This window comes from Aptenodytes patagonicus, chromosome 7, assembly GCF_965638725.1.
Source record: "Aptenodytes patagonicus chromosome 7, bAptPat1.pri.cur, whole genome shotgun sequence".
Classification (NCBI taxonomy): Eukaryota; Metazoa; Chordata; class Aves; order Sphenisciformes; family Spheniscidae; genus Aptenodytes; species Aptenodytes patagonicus.
In genome coordinates, this window is record NC_134955.1 from 53,330,711 (window position 1) to 53,348,234 (window position 17,524).

A 17,524-nucleotide genomic window follows, 5' to 3' on the forward strand; every position below is an offset into this window, starting at 1 on the left:
ATTTTCTCTCAGTTCAAACAAAGAAAATACGAAATTATTTGTAGGTATGGCAGTGTGCACTGGCTTACTACACATATTTAGGATAAATTGTACAAGTCAGTCACATAGGTGGTACTTAGGAGTGAAACAACCAGCCAAAGTTCTTCTTAATTAAGAAGTCATACCCAGCTGTCATGTATTCTTTCATCTGTGTACTTTCCACTGAAACTCTTTACAGAGTAATTTAGTTGTAGAAAACTGTTGCTAGAAGAAAATAAGGAGCATGACAGTCACAACAGAGACAATTACTTAAAGTTTAAAATTTAATGCAGACATAAAATTCATCAGAAATGGCTGCATGGTTTATAAATGAAAAACTGTAGCAAATGACTTGAAGTCTCTTTTAGATACAGCAACATGCCCAGATAGAGTGCATTAGGAGTAAATTGATTTAAAGCATATTAATTGGTGGTGTCATTAGTGCAGTCCTAGTCTACCAAGTACCATGCCCCCCAAAAAAGCCAAACCCCTTGCTCTGTTATTGCTTTTCACAAGAAGGAATTAGTTTTCTAGCTTAATACAGGAAATGCAAGTGACATTGGCAAAATGACTGGGAAAAATTGCCTGTAGTTTTTTTCTTTTTGTCAGTGATCCACTTGAAATGGCAGTCCCTTTACTAAGGAGGCACTCACAGCCGACAGCTCTTTGACAATTAAGAATGTCACTTGAGTGGTCATAGGAAAGAATTCTTTGCAAATGTCTACAGCAGTATATATCTATAGGGATGCAAATAAAGAACTTTAACTAGTATTTTGATTGTTGGCACTCAAAAGTCCATGAAGCTCAAGGGCAGAAGCAGAAAATGTGTTTGGAGGTTTCTCAGGTGTTCCATTAATGTTGATATTTTTCTTACATTGCATCACAAAATGTTTGTGTCAGGATACCAGTCACAGATGCTTTCCCTTTTTTAGTCATATCAAGTATTAACACTATTTAATGTAATATTTATCCTACAGGAGCACTCAAAACACTTTTCCACTCAGTGGGAGACAGATTAATCGCTCTAGCCACCTAGTTTCCCAAAGTAGGTGTGTGGGGTTTTTTCCTTTGCTGTAGCTCTGTTTACCATACCCCACAACAGGAGGACTTTAGAGCTGTACTCTCAGACAGCTGCAGAGGTGGTCTCTATCAACACATTGATGTCCCCTATCCAATTCTCACACAACGTTATCCACATCACACATTGTTCATAATCAACACAGAAGCCAAAATCACAGAGACCAAACTGCCCTCTTTCTGTTATGGGATTTTATTGTTTGTGACAGGGGAGGATGGCAGAGCAGTAAGGAAATTTGAAAGTGTCACTGCTCTGTGCAGTGCAGTCTTATTTGACTAAGTAAAATATTTTGGTATTCCAGCACTATCAACCTGAAAATCCGGTTCTTTCAAGCCTAATCATGAGTTTTTAAAAATATATTAAAAAGGAAAATATTCAAGGTGGTACCTTCACCTCAGTGTCAAAGTATATTATTTTGATATGATAATAAATGACAAGATACTTTTTTGGTTTATTAGTAATGCCCAGATGAATTAATAATGTCTAGATGATATGCATGCAAATTTAATTATCTTAATTAGCCTATTTTATCTTCATTACAGAGATTTATTCCGTATTCACTCCATTATTTTCCCAGTATTATTCACTGTCTCAGCTAACGGTTTACTGCATAAAGGGAGGTGTCATCCCTTTTATTTATCTCCCTTGTCAAACAGCAGTAGAAGTATAAAAGTCAGACATTTGACATTTATATACACTTTTTATTTGCTTAGGTGTATGTGCGCTTGGATCAGCCTGTAACAGCTTTGAACCTTTTCAAGCAAGGGTTAGATCGATTTCCTGGAGAAGTGACTCTTACTTGTGGAATTGCCAGAATCTACGAGGTATGCACCCACTATACAATCCTTATTATGGCCAAGGTTAGCTGCCTGAGCAAGAAAAAAGAGCCAATAGTTGAATATAACTGTAAGGTCATCAAAAATTAACTACGTTGATTTTCGGTATCACTAATGCAAAACAGGTAACATTACACACAAAGATACCAAAGTAATGTCAGGGGAGCCTTGCAGACTTATTTGTTTAAATGGTTAATCACACTAGTGAGACCCTATTTACCCTTGACACACAGAAGCAAGTCCATGTTAAGTCAAGTGGTCCAGATGTTGTCCATGTAGCTAGGTCTAGTTTATCTATGTTTTATGGTACTAAAACTGCTCAAGTCACCAACAGCCTGCTAGCAGGATTCAATAGCAAAATAGCCTTCTCGTCAATGTTGTCTTTACTAGCGCTATGTGTTATTGTTAGTTTCTTAAGCCAGTGAGAACAGTTGGAGTGTGAATGTTTCCTAGTTTAGGAAATAGATGTTATTTTAAGTAGGATTAGTTTTAAAGTAGTTTCATTTTAGCTTGGTAACCATGTATTTTGTATTTTAAAAGTGTGTATTTCATGTCAAACAGTGGACTTAATATTGTTTTTCACTGAAAGTTGGTAATGATGCTATTCCAGAACAAACATTTTAAACAAAGTCACAATTTTTTTTTTTTTGTCTACATTCATACTTGGCATTCTTTCCTGTTCTCATCATTCTCATCTAACCCCTAAGCATTAATCCATTTTCATATTAAATCCTTTTTGTCCTTCAGCAAGGAAGAAAACAGCTGCATAATTTTTGGAGGCTTTTCTTTCTGAATTGTTGAACAGTTTTTAATATGGATGTTATTTTGCAGAACCATACATAACATTGCATAACCCTGTAAGGAATTATTAAAGGGCAGCATATAGTTGACAGGATCTAGTTTTGCACTGGTACCTGAGTGCAGGATTATAGCTTCATTAGCAAAGATTTGTACTGCAGCACAGGCCTGTTCTCATTACATAGACTCACAAGTGGAATATATGCATCAGGCATCTTACTCAGAGATTTTCTTCTCTGTCACTACCTTTTGACAGTAGGAAGAGTTGTAGACCTTTTTTGGTTTGGTTTTAAAAAACCCATTATTTTTAAAGGGACTGCCTTAGTACTATTTCTTTTAATCAAAGGAAATACATTTTTTCATAGCTAAATATGCTGCTGAGGTTAAATAAAAGCATTCTTTAGTCATGTTGAAAGTACAGTGTATTTACAGCACACAGGTAGAAATTAATCCTCTCTAAACACAGAAGTGTGTTTTGGTCTTTTAATTTATTTCTTCTGATGTGGGACAGAGTCCTCTGCTGACTTGCGCTCCTCAGAAACAGTGTGACATTGTTTACAGCAATGAGGTCACCCTAATTCATCTTCCAAGTAGCATACATCCAAGCATATATTTTTATACCATATAGTTCTCTTAACTGGCATATCCTAGCTAGTACAAATTTTGGTAATAAATCCATGATTCCTGTTTTCAGAGGCACGTAATAATTCTTCATATGCAATTATATTCTCATTTGTGCTCAGAGCAATTCATGAGTTGACTTACAAGCATTGAAAATAATTGAGACATTGGCTGGGGAAATAAGTATACTGTACGTTACCATACTGGGAAAACGACTGCACAGCGCTGTGTATCACAAGGCATTGTGCAAAAGGTAGCAAATGCCTATTGCACATGCTACGCTTCTGACCAACCTCTTTTTCTAAAAAGTAAAAAGCAACTCGCAGAGCCGAGTGCAGGTGCGTCCTGCCGCGGAGCGGTGGATCGCAGCGTACAGGGGGGTGTCCTGAGCCGGGGAACCCACAGGGGAGTGCAGGGACCCGCCGGGAGCCGGCAGCTCTCACGGGGGTGGCTGATGAGGCATGGGCGGGGCCAGGAGTAATGGCTGCCACCCCCCACTCCCACTCAAGGCAGCCACCAGGAGCGCTGTGACCAGGATGGACAAACAGGGCGTGGCGCAGCAGTTTGCGTGGCAGTTAGCGAGGGAGGGCGCGCAGGGAGGGCGCCTCTTCGAAGGAGAGGCATTCCACGGGCCGAGTGGGGGACTTAGCGTGCACATAACCCAGCAACTGGGCACAGGTCAAGGGCACTCATCCTACCTGACCCTCAAGGCAGAATGGTGGGCACTCGTCTGAGGGTAAAGGCCGCGGCTCCAGCTGGGGGGTCTGCACCACCTACCCCAGTGGCGGCCGATGCCTCCACGCAGATGGAACTGCTGAAGGGAGAGGCTGCAGTGCAGACCTCCGGCTGCAGGAAGTGCCCAGACCTCTCTCCTGGGGTAGGGACAGGCGGCAGACCTGCCTGCAAAAGGTGTGACCAGGTCGAGGGCCTCCTGCAGCAGGTGGCTGAGCTGCAGGAGGCAGTGAGAAGGCTGCGTAACATCAGGGAGGCAGAGAAGGAGCTAGATAGCTGGTTCCAAGCGCAGTCTGCAGCGGACCTCCAGCCCACGGCCAAACACTCCCCCACCGGCACATGCAGAAGGGAGCAAGTGGGCCAATAATGCAGAAGAATGGACGGTTGCAAAGGCAAGGACCAGCAGGAGGAAGAGACTCCCCCCGAAGCCTGAGGTGCCCTTGCAGAACCGCTTCACCACTCTGCAGGCTGAAGAGGAAAGTACTGTCACACCAGGAGAAGCACTGGAGCTGAGTGATGCAGCCTGATCTGCCCCCCGTATAACAACCAGCACAACTAAGAAAAGGCGACGGGTGATAGTAGTAGGCGACTCTCTTCTGAGAGGTACGGAGGCACCCATTTGCCAACCGGACGCACTCTCTAGAGAGGTGTGCTGCTTACCAGGGGCTCGCATCAGGGATGTCACCAAGAGGCTACCAAGCCTCGTACAGTCCACTGACTATTATCCGCTGCTGCTGCTTCACGTGGGCACCAGTGACACAGCCAGGAGCAGTCTGAGGACTATCAAGAAGGACTACAGAGCCCTGGGAGCGGCGGTAAGGGACTCAGGAGTGCAGGTAGTTTTTTCATCAATCCTGCCGGTCAAAGGGAAGGGGTTTGAAAGGGCCAGTCGAATCTGGCGAGTCAACAAATGGTTACAGGACTGGTGCCACAGCCAGGGGTTCGGCTACTTGGACCATGGGACTTGCTTTGAGAAACCTGGTCTACTGGGGGCTGACGGGGTCGATCTGTCAGAGAAGGGGAAGAGCATCTTCAGTCATAGGCTTGCCAAGCTGGAGAAGAGGGCTTTAAACTAGACGTGCCGGGGGAGGGGAACCTCAGTCCATCCCACTCCTACCAGTTTGATGCCAGGGCCAGCAGTAGGTGCCCAGAGCCCGGAGAAGGAACACAGGTCAGCAGGAGAGCGCCTGAAGAGCAGCACAAAGGAACTCCAGCCAGGAAGACAGCTTCATCGGGGGCCCAACTTAAATGCCTCTATGCAAACGCATGTAGCATGGGGAATAAACAAGAGGAGTTAGAGACGTGCGCACGCCTGCAGGGCTACGACCTTATTGGCATCACGGAGATGTGGTGGGATGGCTCCTATGACTGGAGTGTTGGGATGGAGGGATACAGGCTCTTTAGGAAGGACAGGCAGGGGAGATGAGGAGGGGGTGTCGCCCTCTATGTCAATGACCAGCTGGAGTGCAGGGAGCTCTGCCTGGGATGGATGAGGAGCCAACCGAGAGCTTGTGGGTCAGGATTAAAGGGAAGGCAGGGACAGGTGACATTACGGTGGGGGTCTGCTACAGGCCACCTGACCAGGAAGACTGAGCGGATGAGGCCCTCTATAGACAGATAGGAACAGCCTCACGCTCACAAGCTCTGGTCCTCATGGGGGACTTCAACCACCCCGATATCTGTTGGAGGGACAACACGGCAGGGCATAAGCAATCCGGGAGATTCCTGGAATGCGTCAATGATAACTTCCTTCTCCAAGTGGTAGAGGAGCCAATGAGGAGAGGTGCTATGCTGGACCTTGTTCTCACCAACAAGGAGGGGCTGGTGGGGAATGTGAAGCTCAAGGGCAGCCTGGGCTGCAGTGACCACGAAATGGTGGAGTTCAAGATCGTTAGGGCACCGAGGAGGGCGCACAGCAAGCTCACTACCCTGGGCTTCAGGAGAGCAGACTTTGGCCTCTTCAGGGATCTGCTTGGTAGAGTGCCATGGGACAAAGCCCTGGAGGGAAGAGGGGCCCAAGAAAGCTGGCTAATATTCAAGGATCACCTCCTCCAAGCTCAGGAGCGATGCATCCCAACAAAGAGGAAGTCAGGCAAAAACGCCAGGAGGCCTGCGTGGGTGAACAAGGAGCTCCTGGACAAACTCAGACACAAAAAGGAAGCCTATAGAGGGTGGAAGCAAGGACAGGTAGCCTGGGAGGAATACAGAGAAATTGTCCGAGCAGCCAGGGATCAGGTTGGGAAAGCTAAAGCCCTGATAGAATTAAATCTGGCCAGGGACATCAAGGGCAACAAGAAAAGATTCTGTAGGTACGTTGGGGATAAAAGGAAGATGAGGGAAAATGTGGGCCCTCTCTGGAACAAAATGGGAGACCTGGTTACGCGGGACACAGAGAAGGCAGAGGTACTCAATGACTTTTTTGCCTCGGTCTTCACCGGCAAGTGCTCAAGCCTCACCGCCCAAGCCGCAGAAGGCAAAGGCAGGGACTGAGAGAATGAAGAGCCGCCCACTGTGGCAGAACATCAGGTTCGAGACCATCTAAGGCACCTGAAGGTGCACAAGTCCATGGGACCCGATGACATCCATCCGCAGGTCCTGAAGGAACTGGCGGATGAAGTTGCTAAGCCACAATCTATCGTATTTGAGAAGTCGTGGCAGTCCGGCGAAGTTCCCACTGCCTGGAAAAGGGGAAACATAACGCCTATTTTTAAAAAGGGAAAAAAGGAAGACCCGGGGAACTACAGGCCAGTCAGCCTCACCTCTGTGCCTGGGAAGATCATGGAACAGATCCTCCTGGAAGCTATGCTAAGGCCCATGGAGGACAGGGAGGTGAGTCGAGACAGCCAGCGTGGCTTCACCAAGGGCAAGTCCTGCCTGACTAACCTAGTGGCCTTCTAGGATGGAGTGACTACATCAGTGGACACGGGAAGGGCTACAGATGTCGTCTATCTGGACCTCTGTAAGGCCTTTGACACGGTCCCCCACAACATCCTTCTCTCTAAACTGGAGAGGTATGGATTGGATGGGTGGACTGTCCGGTGGGTGAGGAATTGGTTAGATGGTCGCATCCAGAGGGTAGTGGTCAACAGCTCAATGTCCAGATGGAGACTGGTGATGAGTGGCGTCCCACAAGGGGTCTGTATTGGGACCGGTACTGTTTAATATCTTCATCAATGACATAGACAGTGGGATCGAGTGCACCCTCAGCAAGTTTGCAGGTGACACCAAGCTGAGTGGTGCAGTTGACGTGCCCAAGGGATGGGATGCCATCCAGAGGGACCTGGACAAGCTGGAGAAGTGGGCCCCTGTGAACCTCATGAGGTTTAACAAGGCCAAGTGCAAGGTCCTGCACCTGGGTCGGGGCAACCCCTGGTATCAATACAGGCTGGGGGTTTGAGAGCAGCCCTGCCGAGAAGGACTTGGGGGTACTGGGGGATGAAAAGCTGGACATGAGCCACCAATGTGCGCTCGCAGCCCAGAAGGCCAATCGTATCCTGGGCTGCATCCAAAGAAGCGTGGCCAGCAGGTCGAGGGAGGTGATTCTGCCCCTCTGCTCTGCTCTGCTCTGGTGAGACCCCACCTGGAGTACTGCGTCCAGCTCTGGAGCCCTCAGCATAAGAAAGACACGGACCTGTTGGAGCGGGTCCAGAAGAGGGTCACGAAAATGATCAGGGGGATGGAACACCTCTGCTATGAAGAAAGGCTGAGAGAGTTGGGGTTGTTCAGCCTGGAGAAGAGAAGGCTTTGGGGAGACCTTCTTGCAGCCTATCAGTACTTAAAGGGGGCTTATAAAAAAGGTGGTGGCAAACTTTTTAGCAGGGCCTGTTGCGACAGGACAAGGGGGAATGGCTTTAAACGAAAGGGGATTAGATATAGACTAGATATAAGGAAGAAATTTTTTACGCTGAGGGTGGTGAAGCACTGGCAGAGGTTGCCCAGAGAGGTGGTGGATGCCCCATCCCTGGAAACATTCAAGGTCAGGTTGGACGGGGCTGTGAGCAACCTGATCTAGTTGAAGCTGTCCCTGCCCATGGCAGGGGGGTTGGACTAGATGGCCTTTAGAGCTCCCTTCCAACCCAAACTATTCTATGATTCTATGAAATAAATCTCTTTTTGTAGCTATGGCATAGAGTTAATGACAGGTACAGCTACCACTGATAAATTAATATGCGTTCTTGTGGATGTGTGTGTCACTTGTGAAGATGCCAGTTGGTGGTGTTGCATTGTATGATCAGAGAACTGCAAGAGCATACATAATTAACCTCAGTTAAGTACTGTACAGGGCATAGATAAAGCACTCAGTAGATTGACATTTTAATAAGTTTTATGATAAAAATCGGTGATAAAATGTAGAAGTAATCTGAATTTTTTCTAATTGTATAGGAAATGAACAATATCTCCTTGGCTGCAGAGTACTATAAAGACGTCTTAAAACAAGACAATACTCACGTGGAAGCCATTGCATGCATTGGCAGCAACCATTTTTATTCAGACCAGCCCGAGATAGCTCTGCGCTTTTATAGGTATCTACACTTGTGGGGAGGGAGAGGGAACTGAACACGTGGGAGGGTAATATAAAGGGTTGATTTTTGTAATGTTGATAGCGAAAGAAAAGAATATTAGGAGATTGTCATGCGAGGATGATTGAGCATTTGGACAAATATCACCATAAAATCAGCATACCATATCTTCTCGGCCAGTGATAATTACATCTCTCTCTTAAAAACTCATCATCATTACATGTGGCATATGTAGAAGTATCAACAAATATTATCAAAACAGTTATTATTTGATTAATAAACAAGAAATGATCTTTCACAGCATGAGGCAGTTTGAGAACACTGGACCTTAGTCTCAACTTCAGTTGCATTCAGAAGGCACGTGGACTTCCTATTTAGCACTTTGAAAAAGAGTAGTCTTTGAAAAACTCCACCTGAAGTCACGAGCAGTTGTGATCAGAAAATCCCTTACTTGAATGTGGGCTGGGGTTCCCCCATGTTTTGCTGAAAGCAATAAAAAGATAGTGTTAAACGATGCTGCTTGCTTTTTATTTCAATACAGTCAGAGTGCAAAGGAGCCTGACTTGTGTTCTTAAGTCTAAGAGCAGATTAAATCAATATAAGCCCTACCATCTCATTTCTGTTGGACCTGAGCTCTTTTATGCTTTAGATTCAGAAACTCTCAGTCATGCTACAGACAGCAGCCCTCGTTTTCCCTGGCCCTCTTAGCATATCTGTTTTTCCTATGAATATTAATAAACAGAATTTTTATAAAACATCTCCATTCTAAAAAACACATTAAACAACATAAATTTGAATCAAAATCTGAGTTATGTTTCAAATGTTAAGATTAATGTAGATTCACATAGTAGATGTACTAGTACTGGTTAGATCAGTGCTGAAGGACAGGAATCAAGCAAAAAAATGCAGTCTGAAGAGTTATAAAAAGTAACTGCAACAAATTACAGCTTGATTGAGGTTGAGGAATTGGAAAGAGGAAATGGAGAAAGTCTGTGTACAGCCCTGTCTTACAGTAAAGTCAGATCATGTGGCACAGTCAAAAAGACATGTTATCTAATTTACACGAAGACTTTTGCACAGCTTTGATTCTACTAATCAGAAATGCCCCGCGCTGCCATTCATGAAACTTTTACCAAGTGTAAGACTATGACACTTGATTATTACACCCTCTCAGAATAGGGAGAAAGGAGGAGAGAACTTTGTCATTTCGAATAGAACTCTTACTTGAAATTAATCTAAAAAAATAAATTAAATGTGTTCTTTCAATCTAGACGGCTCCTGCAGATGGGTGTTTATAACTGCCAACTTTTTAACAATCTGGGCCTCTGTTGCTTCTATGCCCAGCAATATGATATGACACTATCTTCATTTGAACGTGCACTGTTTTTGGCTGAAAATGAGGAGGAGACAGCAGATGTGTGGTACAACTTGGGACACGTGGCTGTGGTATGAAGAACATTAACAACCTTTCTGAATAAATATAATTTTACAAAAACTGGAAAAAGAATAACTAGGAAGGAGTCATTGCCCTACTTTGAAATATGAAACCCAATAGTGTACAGGATAAAGTGTGGTACAGGTCAAAGGTTTATTTGCACTTAAGTAGAGGAGAAGAGGCGAAAGAAAAAAGTCCTGTACCTCTTCACAGAATGTGGCTTACTCCTGCTGAAAGATGCCCCCTCCCCACCGTCCCTTCTGTCTAAAAAAATTTCAACACGTGCAGCCCTTGAAGGCCTTTGCTGCAATACAAGCTAATCTGGCAAAAAAATTGAGTTCAAGATATTTTTCTCTGAGCTGTTATTTGTGTTACATGAAGCATTAGACCAATTCTGTTGTCACAAAAATACATATTCAGCAGCACGTAGCAGACACTAAAGCACTATGTATGTTATAGTTGAGAAGGCATGTTCCTCTGTCTTACAGGCAGCTGTAGAAATATTGTGTAATTGTGTGATAAAGTTTGTTAAATTTCTACACTAATTTGCATTCATTGCCCATTTTTGCAGATGCTCTTCCAGAAGTTGTGTTAGATTCTGTGTAGCTGCGTGCCTAGAATAAGGTTACTGAATAAAGTTTTTGGCAGCATTCTAGTATGAGTTGCCTTCAAATGCTGATTATGCTTTAACTTAAGTCAGAGAGAAACTCAACTGTTCATCTTGATTGCACTGCAACTAGGATAAACACGTTAATTTACACTGCCTAAAACACTGAAATTTGTTGTGCCTATATTTTTCAGCATTTGTCACTTTTAACGTTTAACCCGATGCTGTATCAGCGTTGGTCATAACACTAGAGCATTAAAGAGTAGTCAGCTGCTCCATACAAAGAAATTAATCTCCCTTAATTTTTATCTTCTAAAAACTAGGCTTATATGTGATTTTTTTTAATCTGTGTAGAGACAGAGAGGCAAGATGACTTCCCCTCTGGAGACATCTCTGTTTTTCTTACCCTACTATAGACAGTAGCAGATAGTGTAGTCTTTAGATGACACTTTAGTCATCTAAAAGTTAAATTAGATGAAGTGAGTATCACTTGGAGCATGGAATTCTGTGCTGGGGAGAAACAACTCTGTCTGGAGGAAGAATAAGAAGCAAATGAGAGGGTCTGGGAAGAAAGCACGTGTGGTTCTGATCAGCGTGTTTTTATTGTAATTTGTATTCCATGGTAGTACCTGTGGGTGAAAAGATACTCCAGACAACAAAACAGATGCATGTTGTTTCCAGTCTTTTCACAAATTAAAATACAATCTTACTTTTAGGGGATAGGAGACCTGAATCTGGCTTACCAGTGTTTCAAGCTAACATTAGTCAACAATAACGATTATGCGGAAGCTTACAACAACTTGGCTGTGCTGGAAATGCAAAAAGGTCACATTGAACAGGTTGGTGTTGAATCTCAGCCTAAGCAGAATGCTTGCTTTGGCCCTTTTGTACTTAAGAAATGTGTCACTTTCCTGAGGTGGAGGCATCATATGAATGTCTAACTTACTATTACAGGCAGAAGATACGGATAACTTTTATGTGTGTTTCAGTGTAACCTCCACGTTGCCATGCCATCTCCCATTAAACTGCTCATTCTTAGGCATATCCGAATGGTTCATCAAAGACAAACAAGGTTTACAGTGGCTTTGCAGTTTTTGAGATCTTTTTTCTAAGTTGATACCCAAAACAAATCCTATCACTCTGTAATCATCACTTAAATTACAACTTTGATTATATATTCAGCTTATAAATGTAGGTAATACACTTTTGTTGGGTGGCAGAAGACAGCAATCAGATCAGCTCTTAGAAGATTTTTTTCAACAAGGAGATTGCTTTAGAGTTTTGTCCCAAAGCAGCAGGTTCTTGATAAATACTTTTGCGTCAGTAAGCTTGGTGGTTCGTCTTACCTAATGTGAGTATACTAAGTTGTATTGCGCTTAGATGTATAATTGACATGCACAGTGGATTAAAGGCATTCATTTTTTATACACACACAGGGAAAATTAATACGCGTTTGTTGGACAGTTCGAATTACTGTGGGTTTGTTTTATTCCTTACGGGAGCAAGCCTATTTTGATGGATTCATATATACATCAGAGAGCTACAATACAATATAAAGACTTGTAAATACCTTTTTTAAGAGCAAGTTCTCAAAGTTCACTGTATTCAGATAACCTAGCAATTGCCATGGAAACACTGAAATGAACCCAGCACTGAATGTTTCCAGTGACAAATAAACTTTGGGTTTAGTTTCAGTTTCATAATCAGTAAATTTACAGACATTTAATTCCTAGGTGGAACTTATGTCCAGTTGTGGAGGTTGTGATTACTAATAATTAGCACTGCAGAGCCTTTCCATTATAATCGTTTCCTGTCTATTTTAGGTTTTAGCTTAAAATTTTCTATTTTCTTATTGTATCACATGGATAATGAAAAATCAGGATCATCATGGCAATAAAATTATGCACAGAAGAATAAAAAATGTGAAGATATTTTGCTTATCTTGGATTTTATTTTATTTCACAATATTCTTCCATAAGTACTGTTGTATGTACTCAGAGTTGTCAGATTTAGGGAGTTTTAATAAGTTCTTAACTCTGCCTTCCCGAACAGTTTACAGATACTTTTGCTTTTAAAAGATCAGGGTTTTTTTCCCCTGAAGTTCTCAATTTTTTAGTAAAAGCATTCACAAGTTGACCTTAATTTTGTATTGGATTTACAGCATGAAAATGCACATTCTGATACTTAATTTTTCATTAGTTTTTAATGCTACTATTTTGCTAGTCAGAAAAAAAGAGTTAATTTTATTGAAATTTTTGAGTGTGAAGACTGTCATTTTTATGATAAAATTTAGGCTTTCCAGGGATGCTTAAGACAGCGCTGTCAGAGACAACAGATAAATACAGCGGGGTGGGACTTTAAATACTTTTTTTTTCAATTAATATAGTCTGTTCAGTGTTTAGAACTGAATTGCTTAATTGAATAAGTCCCAACATGTTTTTTCTGACTCAACCAAGAGTCTTATTCATTTCAATGCTATTAAACTGCATTATGCCTAAATGTACTATTGGTGTAACTCATACATAGTTGAAGATGGCTTTCTTAGTAAAGGCCTAGTAAAGAAAACACAGGATGATTTCTTTTAAGAATGATGAAAATTGCATTAGATTCTTGTTACCCTCCCTCCCTCACAGATTTCACTGTATTTTTTCTTTCTTTCTCTACATAGGCAAGAGCTTTGCTGCAGACTGCTTCATCTTTAGCACCTCATATGTATGAGCCCCACTTCAATTTTGCAATACTCTCAGAGAAGGTAATGCGCTATCCTATTCTTGTAATCTAAAAATTGAGCCTTGGTGGGGAAGTTGGGTTTTTATTGTTATTACTGAGAATTCCAAATAGGTAAGACAAAAGAATAGAGAGTGCATAAACTCAAGGAAAACTAAAGTTACTTTTTCATTTTAATACCCAGAAGCTTTGTGTGTAAAATTAGTCATTCAAATGTTTGCTTTTGAGAATAAGTGAGGCCAACTAGCTATAAAGTAACTTTGTAATTTTCCAAATGCCCAGAAGATGAACAATCTGTTAACAATTCCATGTACAGTCTTTACAGTCGTTGGCTTTTTCAGAACGTGAAGTGAAATAGTATCATGTGATTTATCAGTAATTATAGAAAAGAATATCATTTATTTATCCCATGATCTTACTGATCTCAAAAGGAAAGTCTGTTCTTCAGCTTTACAACCTTTGAATTTTGTGTGTTAATAATTTGTTTCATACAGAGTGTCTCAGACACTGAATTAATAGTGTGTCCAACATTCCTGTTAATAAGGAAAAACTTGTACAAGTCCTTATATTTTTCACAAGAAAAAATTGCTCCTTTGCTTGTGCCTACACCTTCAAGATTCTGTTAGGAGTCTGTGTTGTGTGGGCAGCCCAACTCCTACAGATACTAAAGTATATGCGTCAAGGAGAGAACAACCCATTAATTTGTAAGCGTATCCTCTCCATTGTGAAACATAAGATGATTTTGAATAATTGCATTCTGTACTTACTGATTAAGGAGTAAATCCTAGTCTGCAAATGTCTTGTTACGTAGCTTTTGCACAAAGAACCTGCATAGGTTGTGGGAGAAGATGGATGGCCAGCTCAGCTAGCTGTTGATGCAGTGTGGTAATGCAATCTTTAGATTCAGTGTAAGGCCATGGTTCACAAAACATAACTTCTCTGGCCAGGACCCTGGTTTCTTTCCCTTCAGAGAATTCTTGCTGCACTGAAGCTCCGTGTTGACTGATGCACAGGCAACAGAGGCCTCCTACTGACACTTTCCATAGCTTCTCCCTTTCCACCCAGGAGCTGTCACTTTTACTAGATGTGTTCCCAAACATTTGGAGTTTTTTTTGCTGAACCTGCTTTCTGAGATGCTCTCCTTATGTACACTTCCTCCTTCCAAAAAATGATGGCTATTTAGGAAAAAATAAAGTTCCCTAAGTGGGGAACAATGTGAAACCACACTTATAAAAGCAGCAGAGGAGCAACATCAGCTCTCCAGCACTGTTGTGCCTCTCTGTGAGGAAGCAGGAGATCACATGGAGTTGCAGCTTTTACAGAGGCCTGATCGGTTGTGTTTTGCCTGCGTATACAACAGAACTTCTATGGAGTTTAAGAACAAATCTTCCATTTCTTATTCCTCCTCACTTCAAGCACTGGGCATGGTGTACTTTGTTGTTCATTCTCCAAGAAGTCAGGTGGAATGGGATATAAAGTTACTGTCTTGAAGCATCCCTCCCATTAAAATCACATTTCTGTCTTTTTCTTCTCATCCCTTGATGTAAGGGGGACATAACCCTGAGTTCAAAAGCCTCCATACCGATTCTTTTATTTGTTCACTCTCAGGACCAGCTATGTTTAAACACTTGTGAGCATCAGAAATGTACTGCACAGAATATATGATGCAAATACTGCAGTGCTTGGATTTACGAAATTAGTTTGTGTGTTTCTTACAGGTTGGAGATCTTCAGAGGAGTTACACAGCTGCTCAGAAGTCAGAAGAAGCATTTCCAGGCCATGTTGATACACAACAGCTCATCAAACAGTTAAAACAGCACTTTGCTATGCTCTGATGAGCATATTTTTTATTATATAAAAACAGTTAGCCAGAGCGAATGTCCCATATATCTTTTTGAAAATACTAGCTCAAAGTAGATAAACTACTTCCTGTGGCAAAGCCTGTGTTATTTTGAGTAGCAGGAATGGTTTAAGAGTCCTAATTAGTTTCTGTCATCTTAAAACATATCACTTATTAAAATGCAGCTAGAACACATGTTGCAACTACATACATGAGAGATTACAGGAATGGCAGGTGTATTGGGTTTGTGTGGCAGGGTTTTGTTAGTGGGGGCGGTTACAGGGGTGGCTTCTGTGAGAAGCTGCTAGAAGCTTCCCCTATGTCCAATAGAGCCAATGCCAGCCGGCTCCAAGATGGACCCGCCGCTGGCCAAGGCCGAGCCCATCAGCGACGGTGGTAGCGCCTCTGGGATAACATATTTAAGAAGGGGGAAAACTTACTGTGCAACAGCAATTGCTGCTGGAGAGAGGAGCGAGAATGTGTGAAGGCAACAACTCTGCAGACACCAAGGTCAGTGGAGAAGGAGGGGAGGAGGTGCTCCAGGCACCGGAGCAGAGATTCCCCTGCAGCCCGTGGTGAAGACCATGGTGAGGCAGGCTGTCCCCCTGCAGGCCATGGAGGTTAATGGTGGAGCAGATATCCACCTGCAGCCCGTGGAGGACCCCACACCAGAGCAGGTGGATGCCCGAAGGAGGCTGTGACCCTGGGGGAAGCCCACGCTAGAGCAGGCTCCTGGCAGGACCTGGGACCTATGGAGAGGAGCCCACACTGGAGCAGGTTTGCTGGCAGGACTTGTGACCCCATGGGGTACCCATGCTGGAGCAGTCTGTTCCTGAAGGACTGCACTCTGTGGAAAGGACCACGCTGGAGCAGTTCATGAAGAACTGCAGCCTGTGGGAAGGACCCATGTTGGAGAAGTTCATGGAGGACTGTTTCCCATGGGAGGGACCCCACGCTGGAGCAGGGGAAGAGTGTGAGGAGTCCTCCCCCTAAGGAGGAAGGAACGGCAGAGACAACGTGTGATGAACTGACCGCAACCCCGTTCCCCGTCCCCCCGTGCCACTGGGGGGAGGAGGTAGAGAAAATCGGGAGTGAAGTTGAGCCTGGGAAGAAGGGAGGGGTGGGGGGAAGGTGTTTTAAAATTCCGTTTTATTTTCTCATTATCCTACTCTGATTTGATTGGTAATAAATTAAACTAATTTCCCCGAGTCGAGTCTGTTTTGCCCATGACAGTAATTGCTGAGTGATCTACCTGTCCTTATCTTGACCCACGAGCCTTTTGTTGTATATTCTCTCCCCTGTCCAGCTGAGGAGGGGAGTGATAGAGCGGCTTGGTGGGCACCTGGCGTCCAGCCAGGGTCAACCCACCACAGCAGGATACTGCCAGTATGGCAACTTTGAAATAGTTGGCTGGTATATGAGCAAGTATGTCTCTGTTTAATATTAATGAACATTTTAAAGGATTTTTTTCTGACTTTTCTGCAGAAAAAGGTGTTTTTAAATATTTCTGTGTGACAGTCTGTCAAGTAACACAGAGTAAGAGTACTTCCTAATTGGTCTTCAAACTTAGCTTTCGATAGTATGCTTTCTTACTGAATGTTATGTTTTAAAACTAAAATACCTAAAAAGAATTTAAAATACATATGTAAAGCAAAAGTTCTTATATTCCTTGTTGTACTGTATGAATTAAATAAATTCCAGTTTGTATGGTTTGTCTCGTTTGTTTGTGTAAGTTAAAATTACATCCTTATTACCATGAAAATTGGAGTCAGTGACCTTAACATATTTTGAAGACTCTGCAGAACTGGTACAAAATAGCATAAATACGTGTGTTCCTTTCTACCCAGGAGAGAGTTCATTCCTGATCTCAGTGAGGAAGAGGGATATTTAGAAGCTTGCAGAAGGCTTTGATTGGGTGGTTGCCTGTGCTACCACATAAACACTGTTGCTAAATAAATATTTGGATTGTCCTAACTACAAGAATACTACTAATAGCAACAAGCGAAGACTTTCTCTCTGTCACGTGTCTTTGCGTTCTAACTAGAAAGGATAAATTTGCATGATTTCCCAACTTGACCTTTTTAAAAGACCTTTAAGAAATGTGGGATGTTAAGGCATTCTGGAATGGCACATCCTGAAGCAGGCCTTTAACATCTTTTCATGTTTCTCTGATATATTAAAGGATTATCTTGGCTTAGGGAGCAACCCTAAACATGCTTATGAATATAATGTCTTCCTTTTTACTATTTGTTACTTCCCCACCCTCATCTTCGTATGGCTGTTGTAGTGGGTGAAGGCAGATGCTGGGGAGC

The 17,524-nt window shown here is 42.9% G+C and overlaps 1 protein-coding gene across 2 annotated transcripts in view; it reads left to right on the forward strand.

The window, feature by feature from the left end:
- TTC8 (tetratricopeptide repeat domain 8) overlaps positions 1-16,924 on the forward strand; it is a 47,510-nt gene extending 30,586 nt beyond the window's left edge. For both annotated transcript variants that reach the window (XM_076345252.1, XM_076345253.1), the window contains 6 exons: positions 1,810-1,920; positions 8,467-8,606; positions 9,875-10,049; positions 11,362-11,484; positions 13,314-13,397; positions 15,091-16,924. In XM_076345252.1, the coding sequence (XP_076201367.1) occupies positions 1,810-1,920; positions 8,467-8,606; positions 9,875-10,049; positions 11,362-11,484; positions 13,314-13,397; positions 15,091-15,207 (750 nt within the window). In that variant the 3' untranslated portion in view covers positions 15,208-16,924. The remainder of the gene's footprint in view (positions 1-1,809; positions 1,921-8,466; positions 8,607-9,874; positions 10,050-11,361; positions 11,485-13,313; positions 13,398-15,090) is intronic.
- The last annotated feature ends 600 nt before the right edge of the window (positions 16,925-17,524 follow it).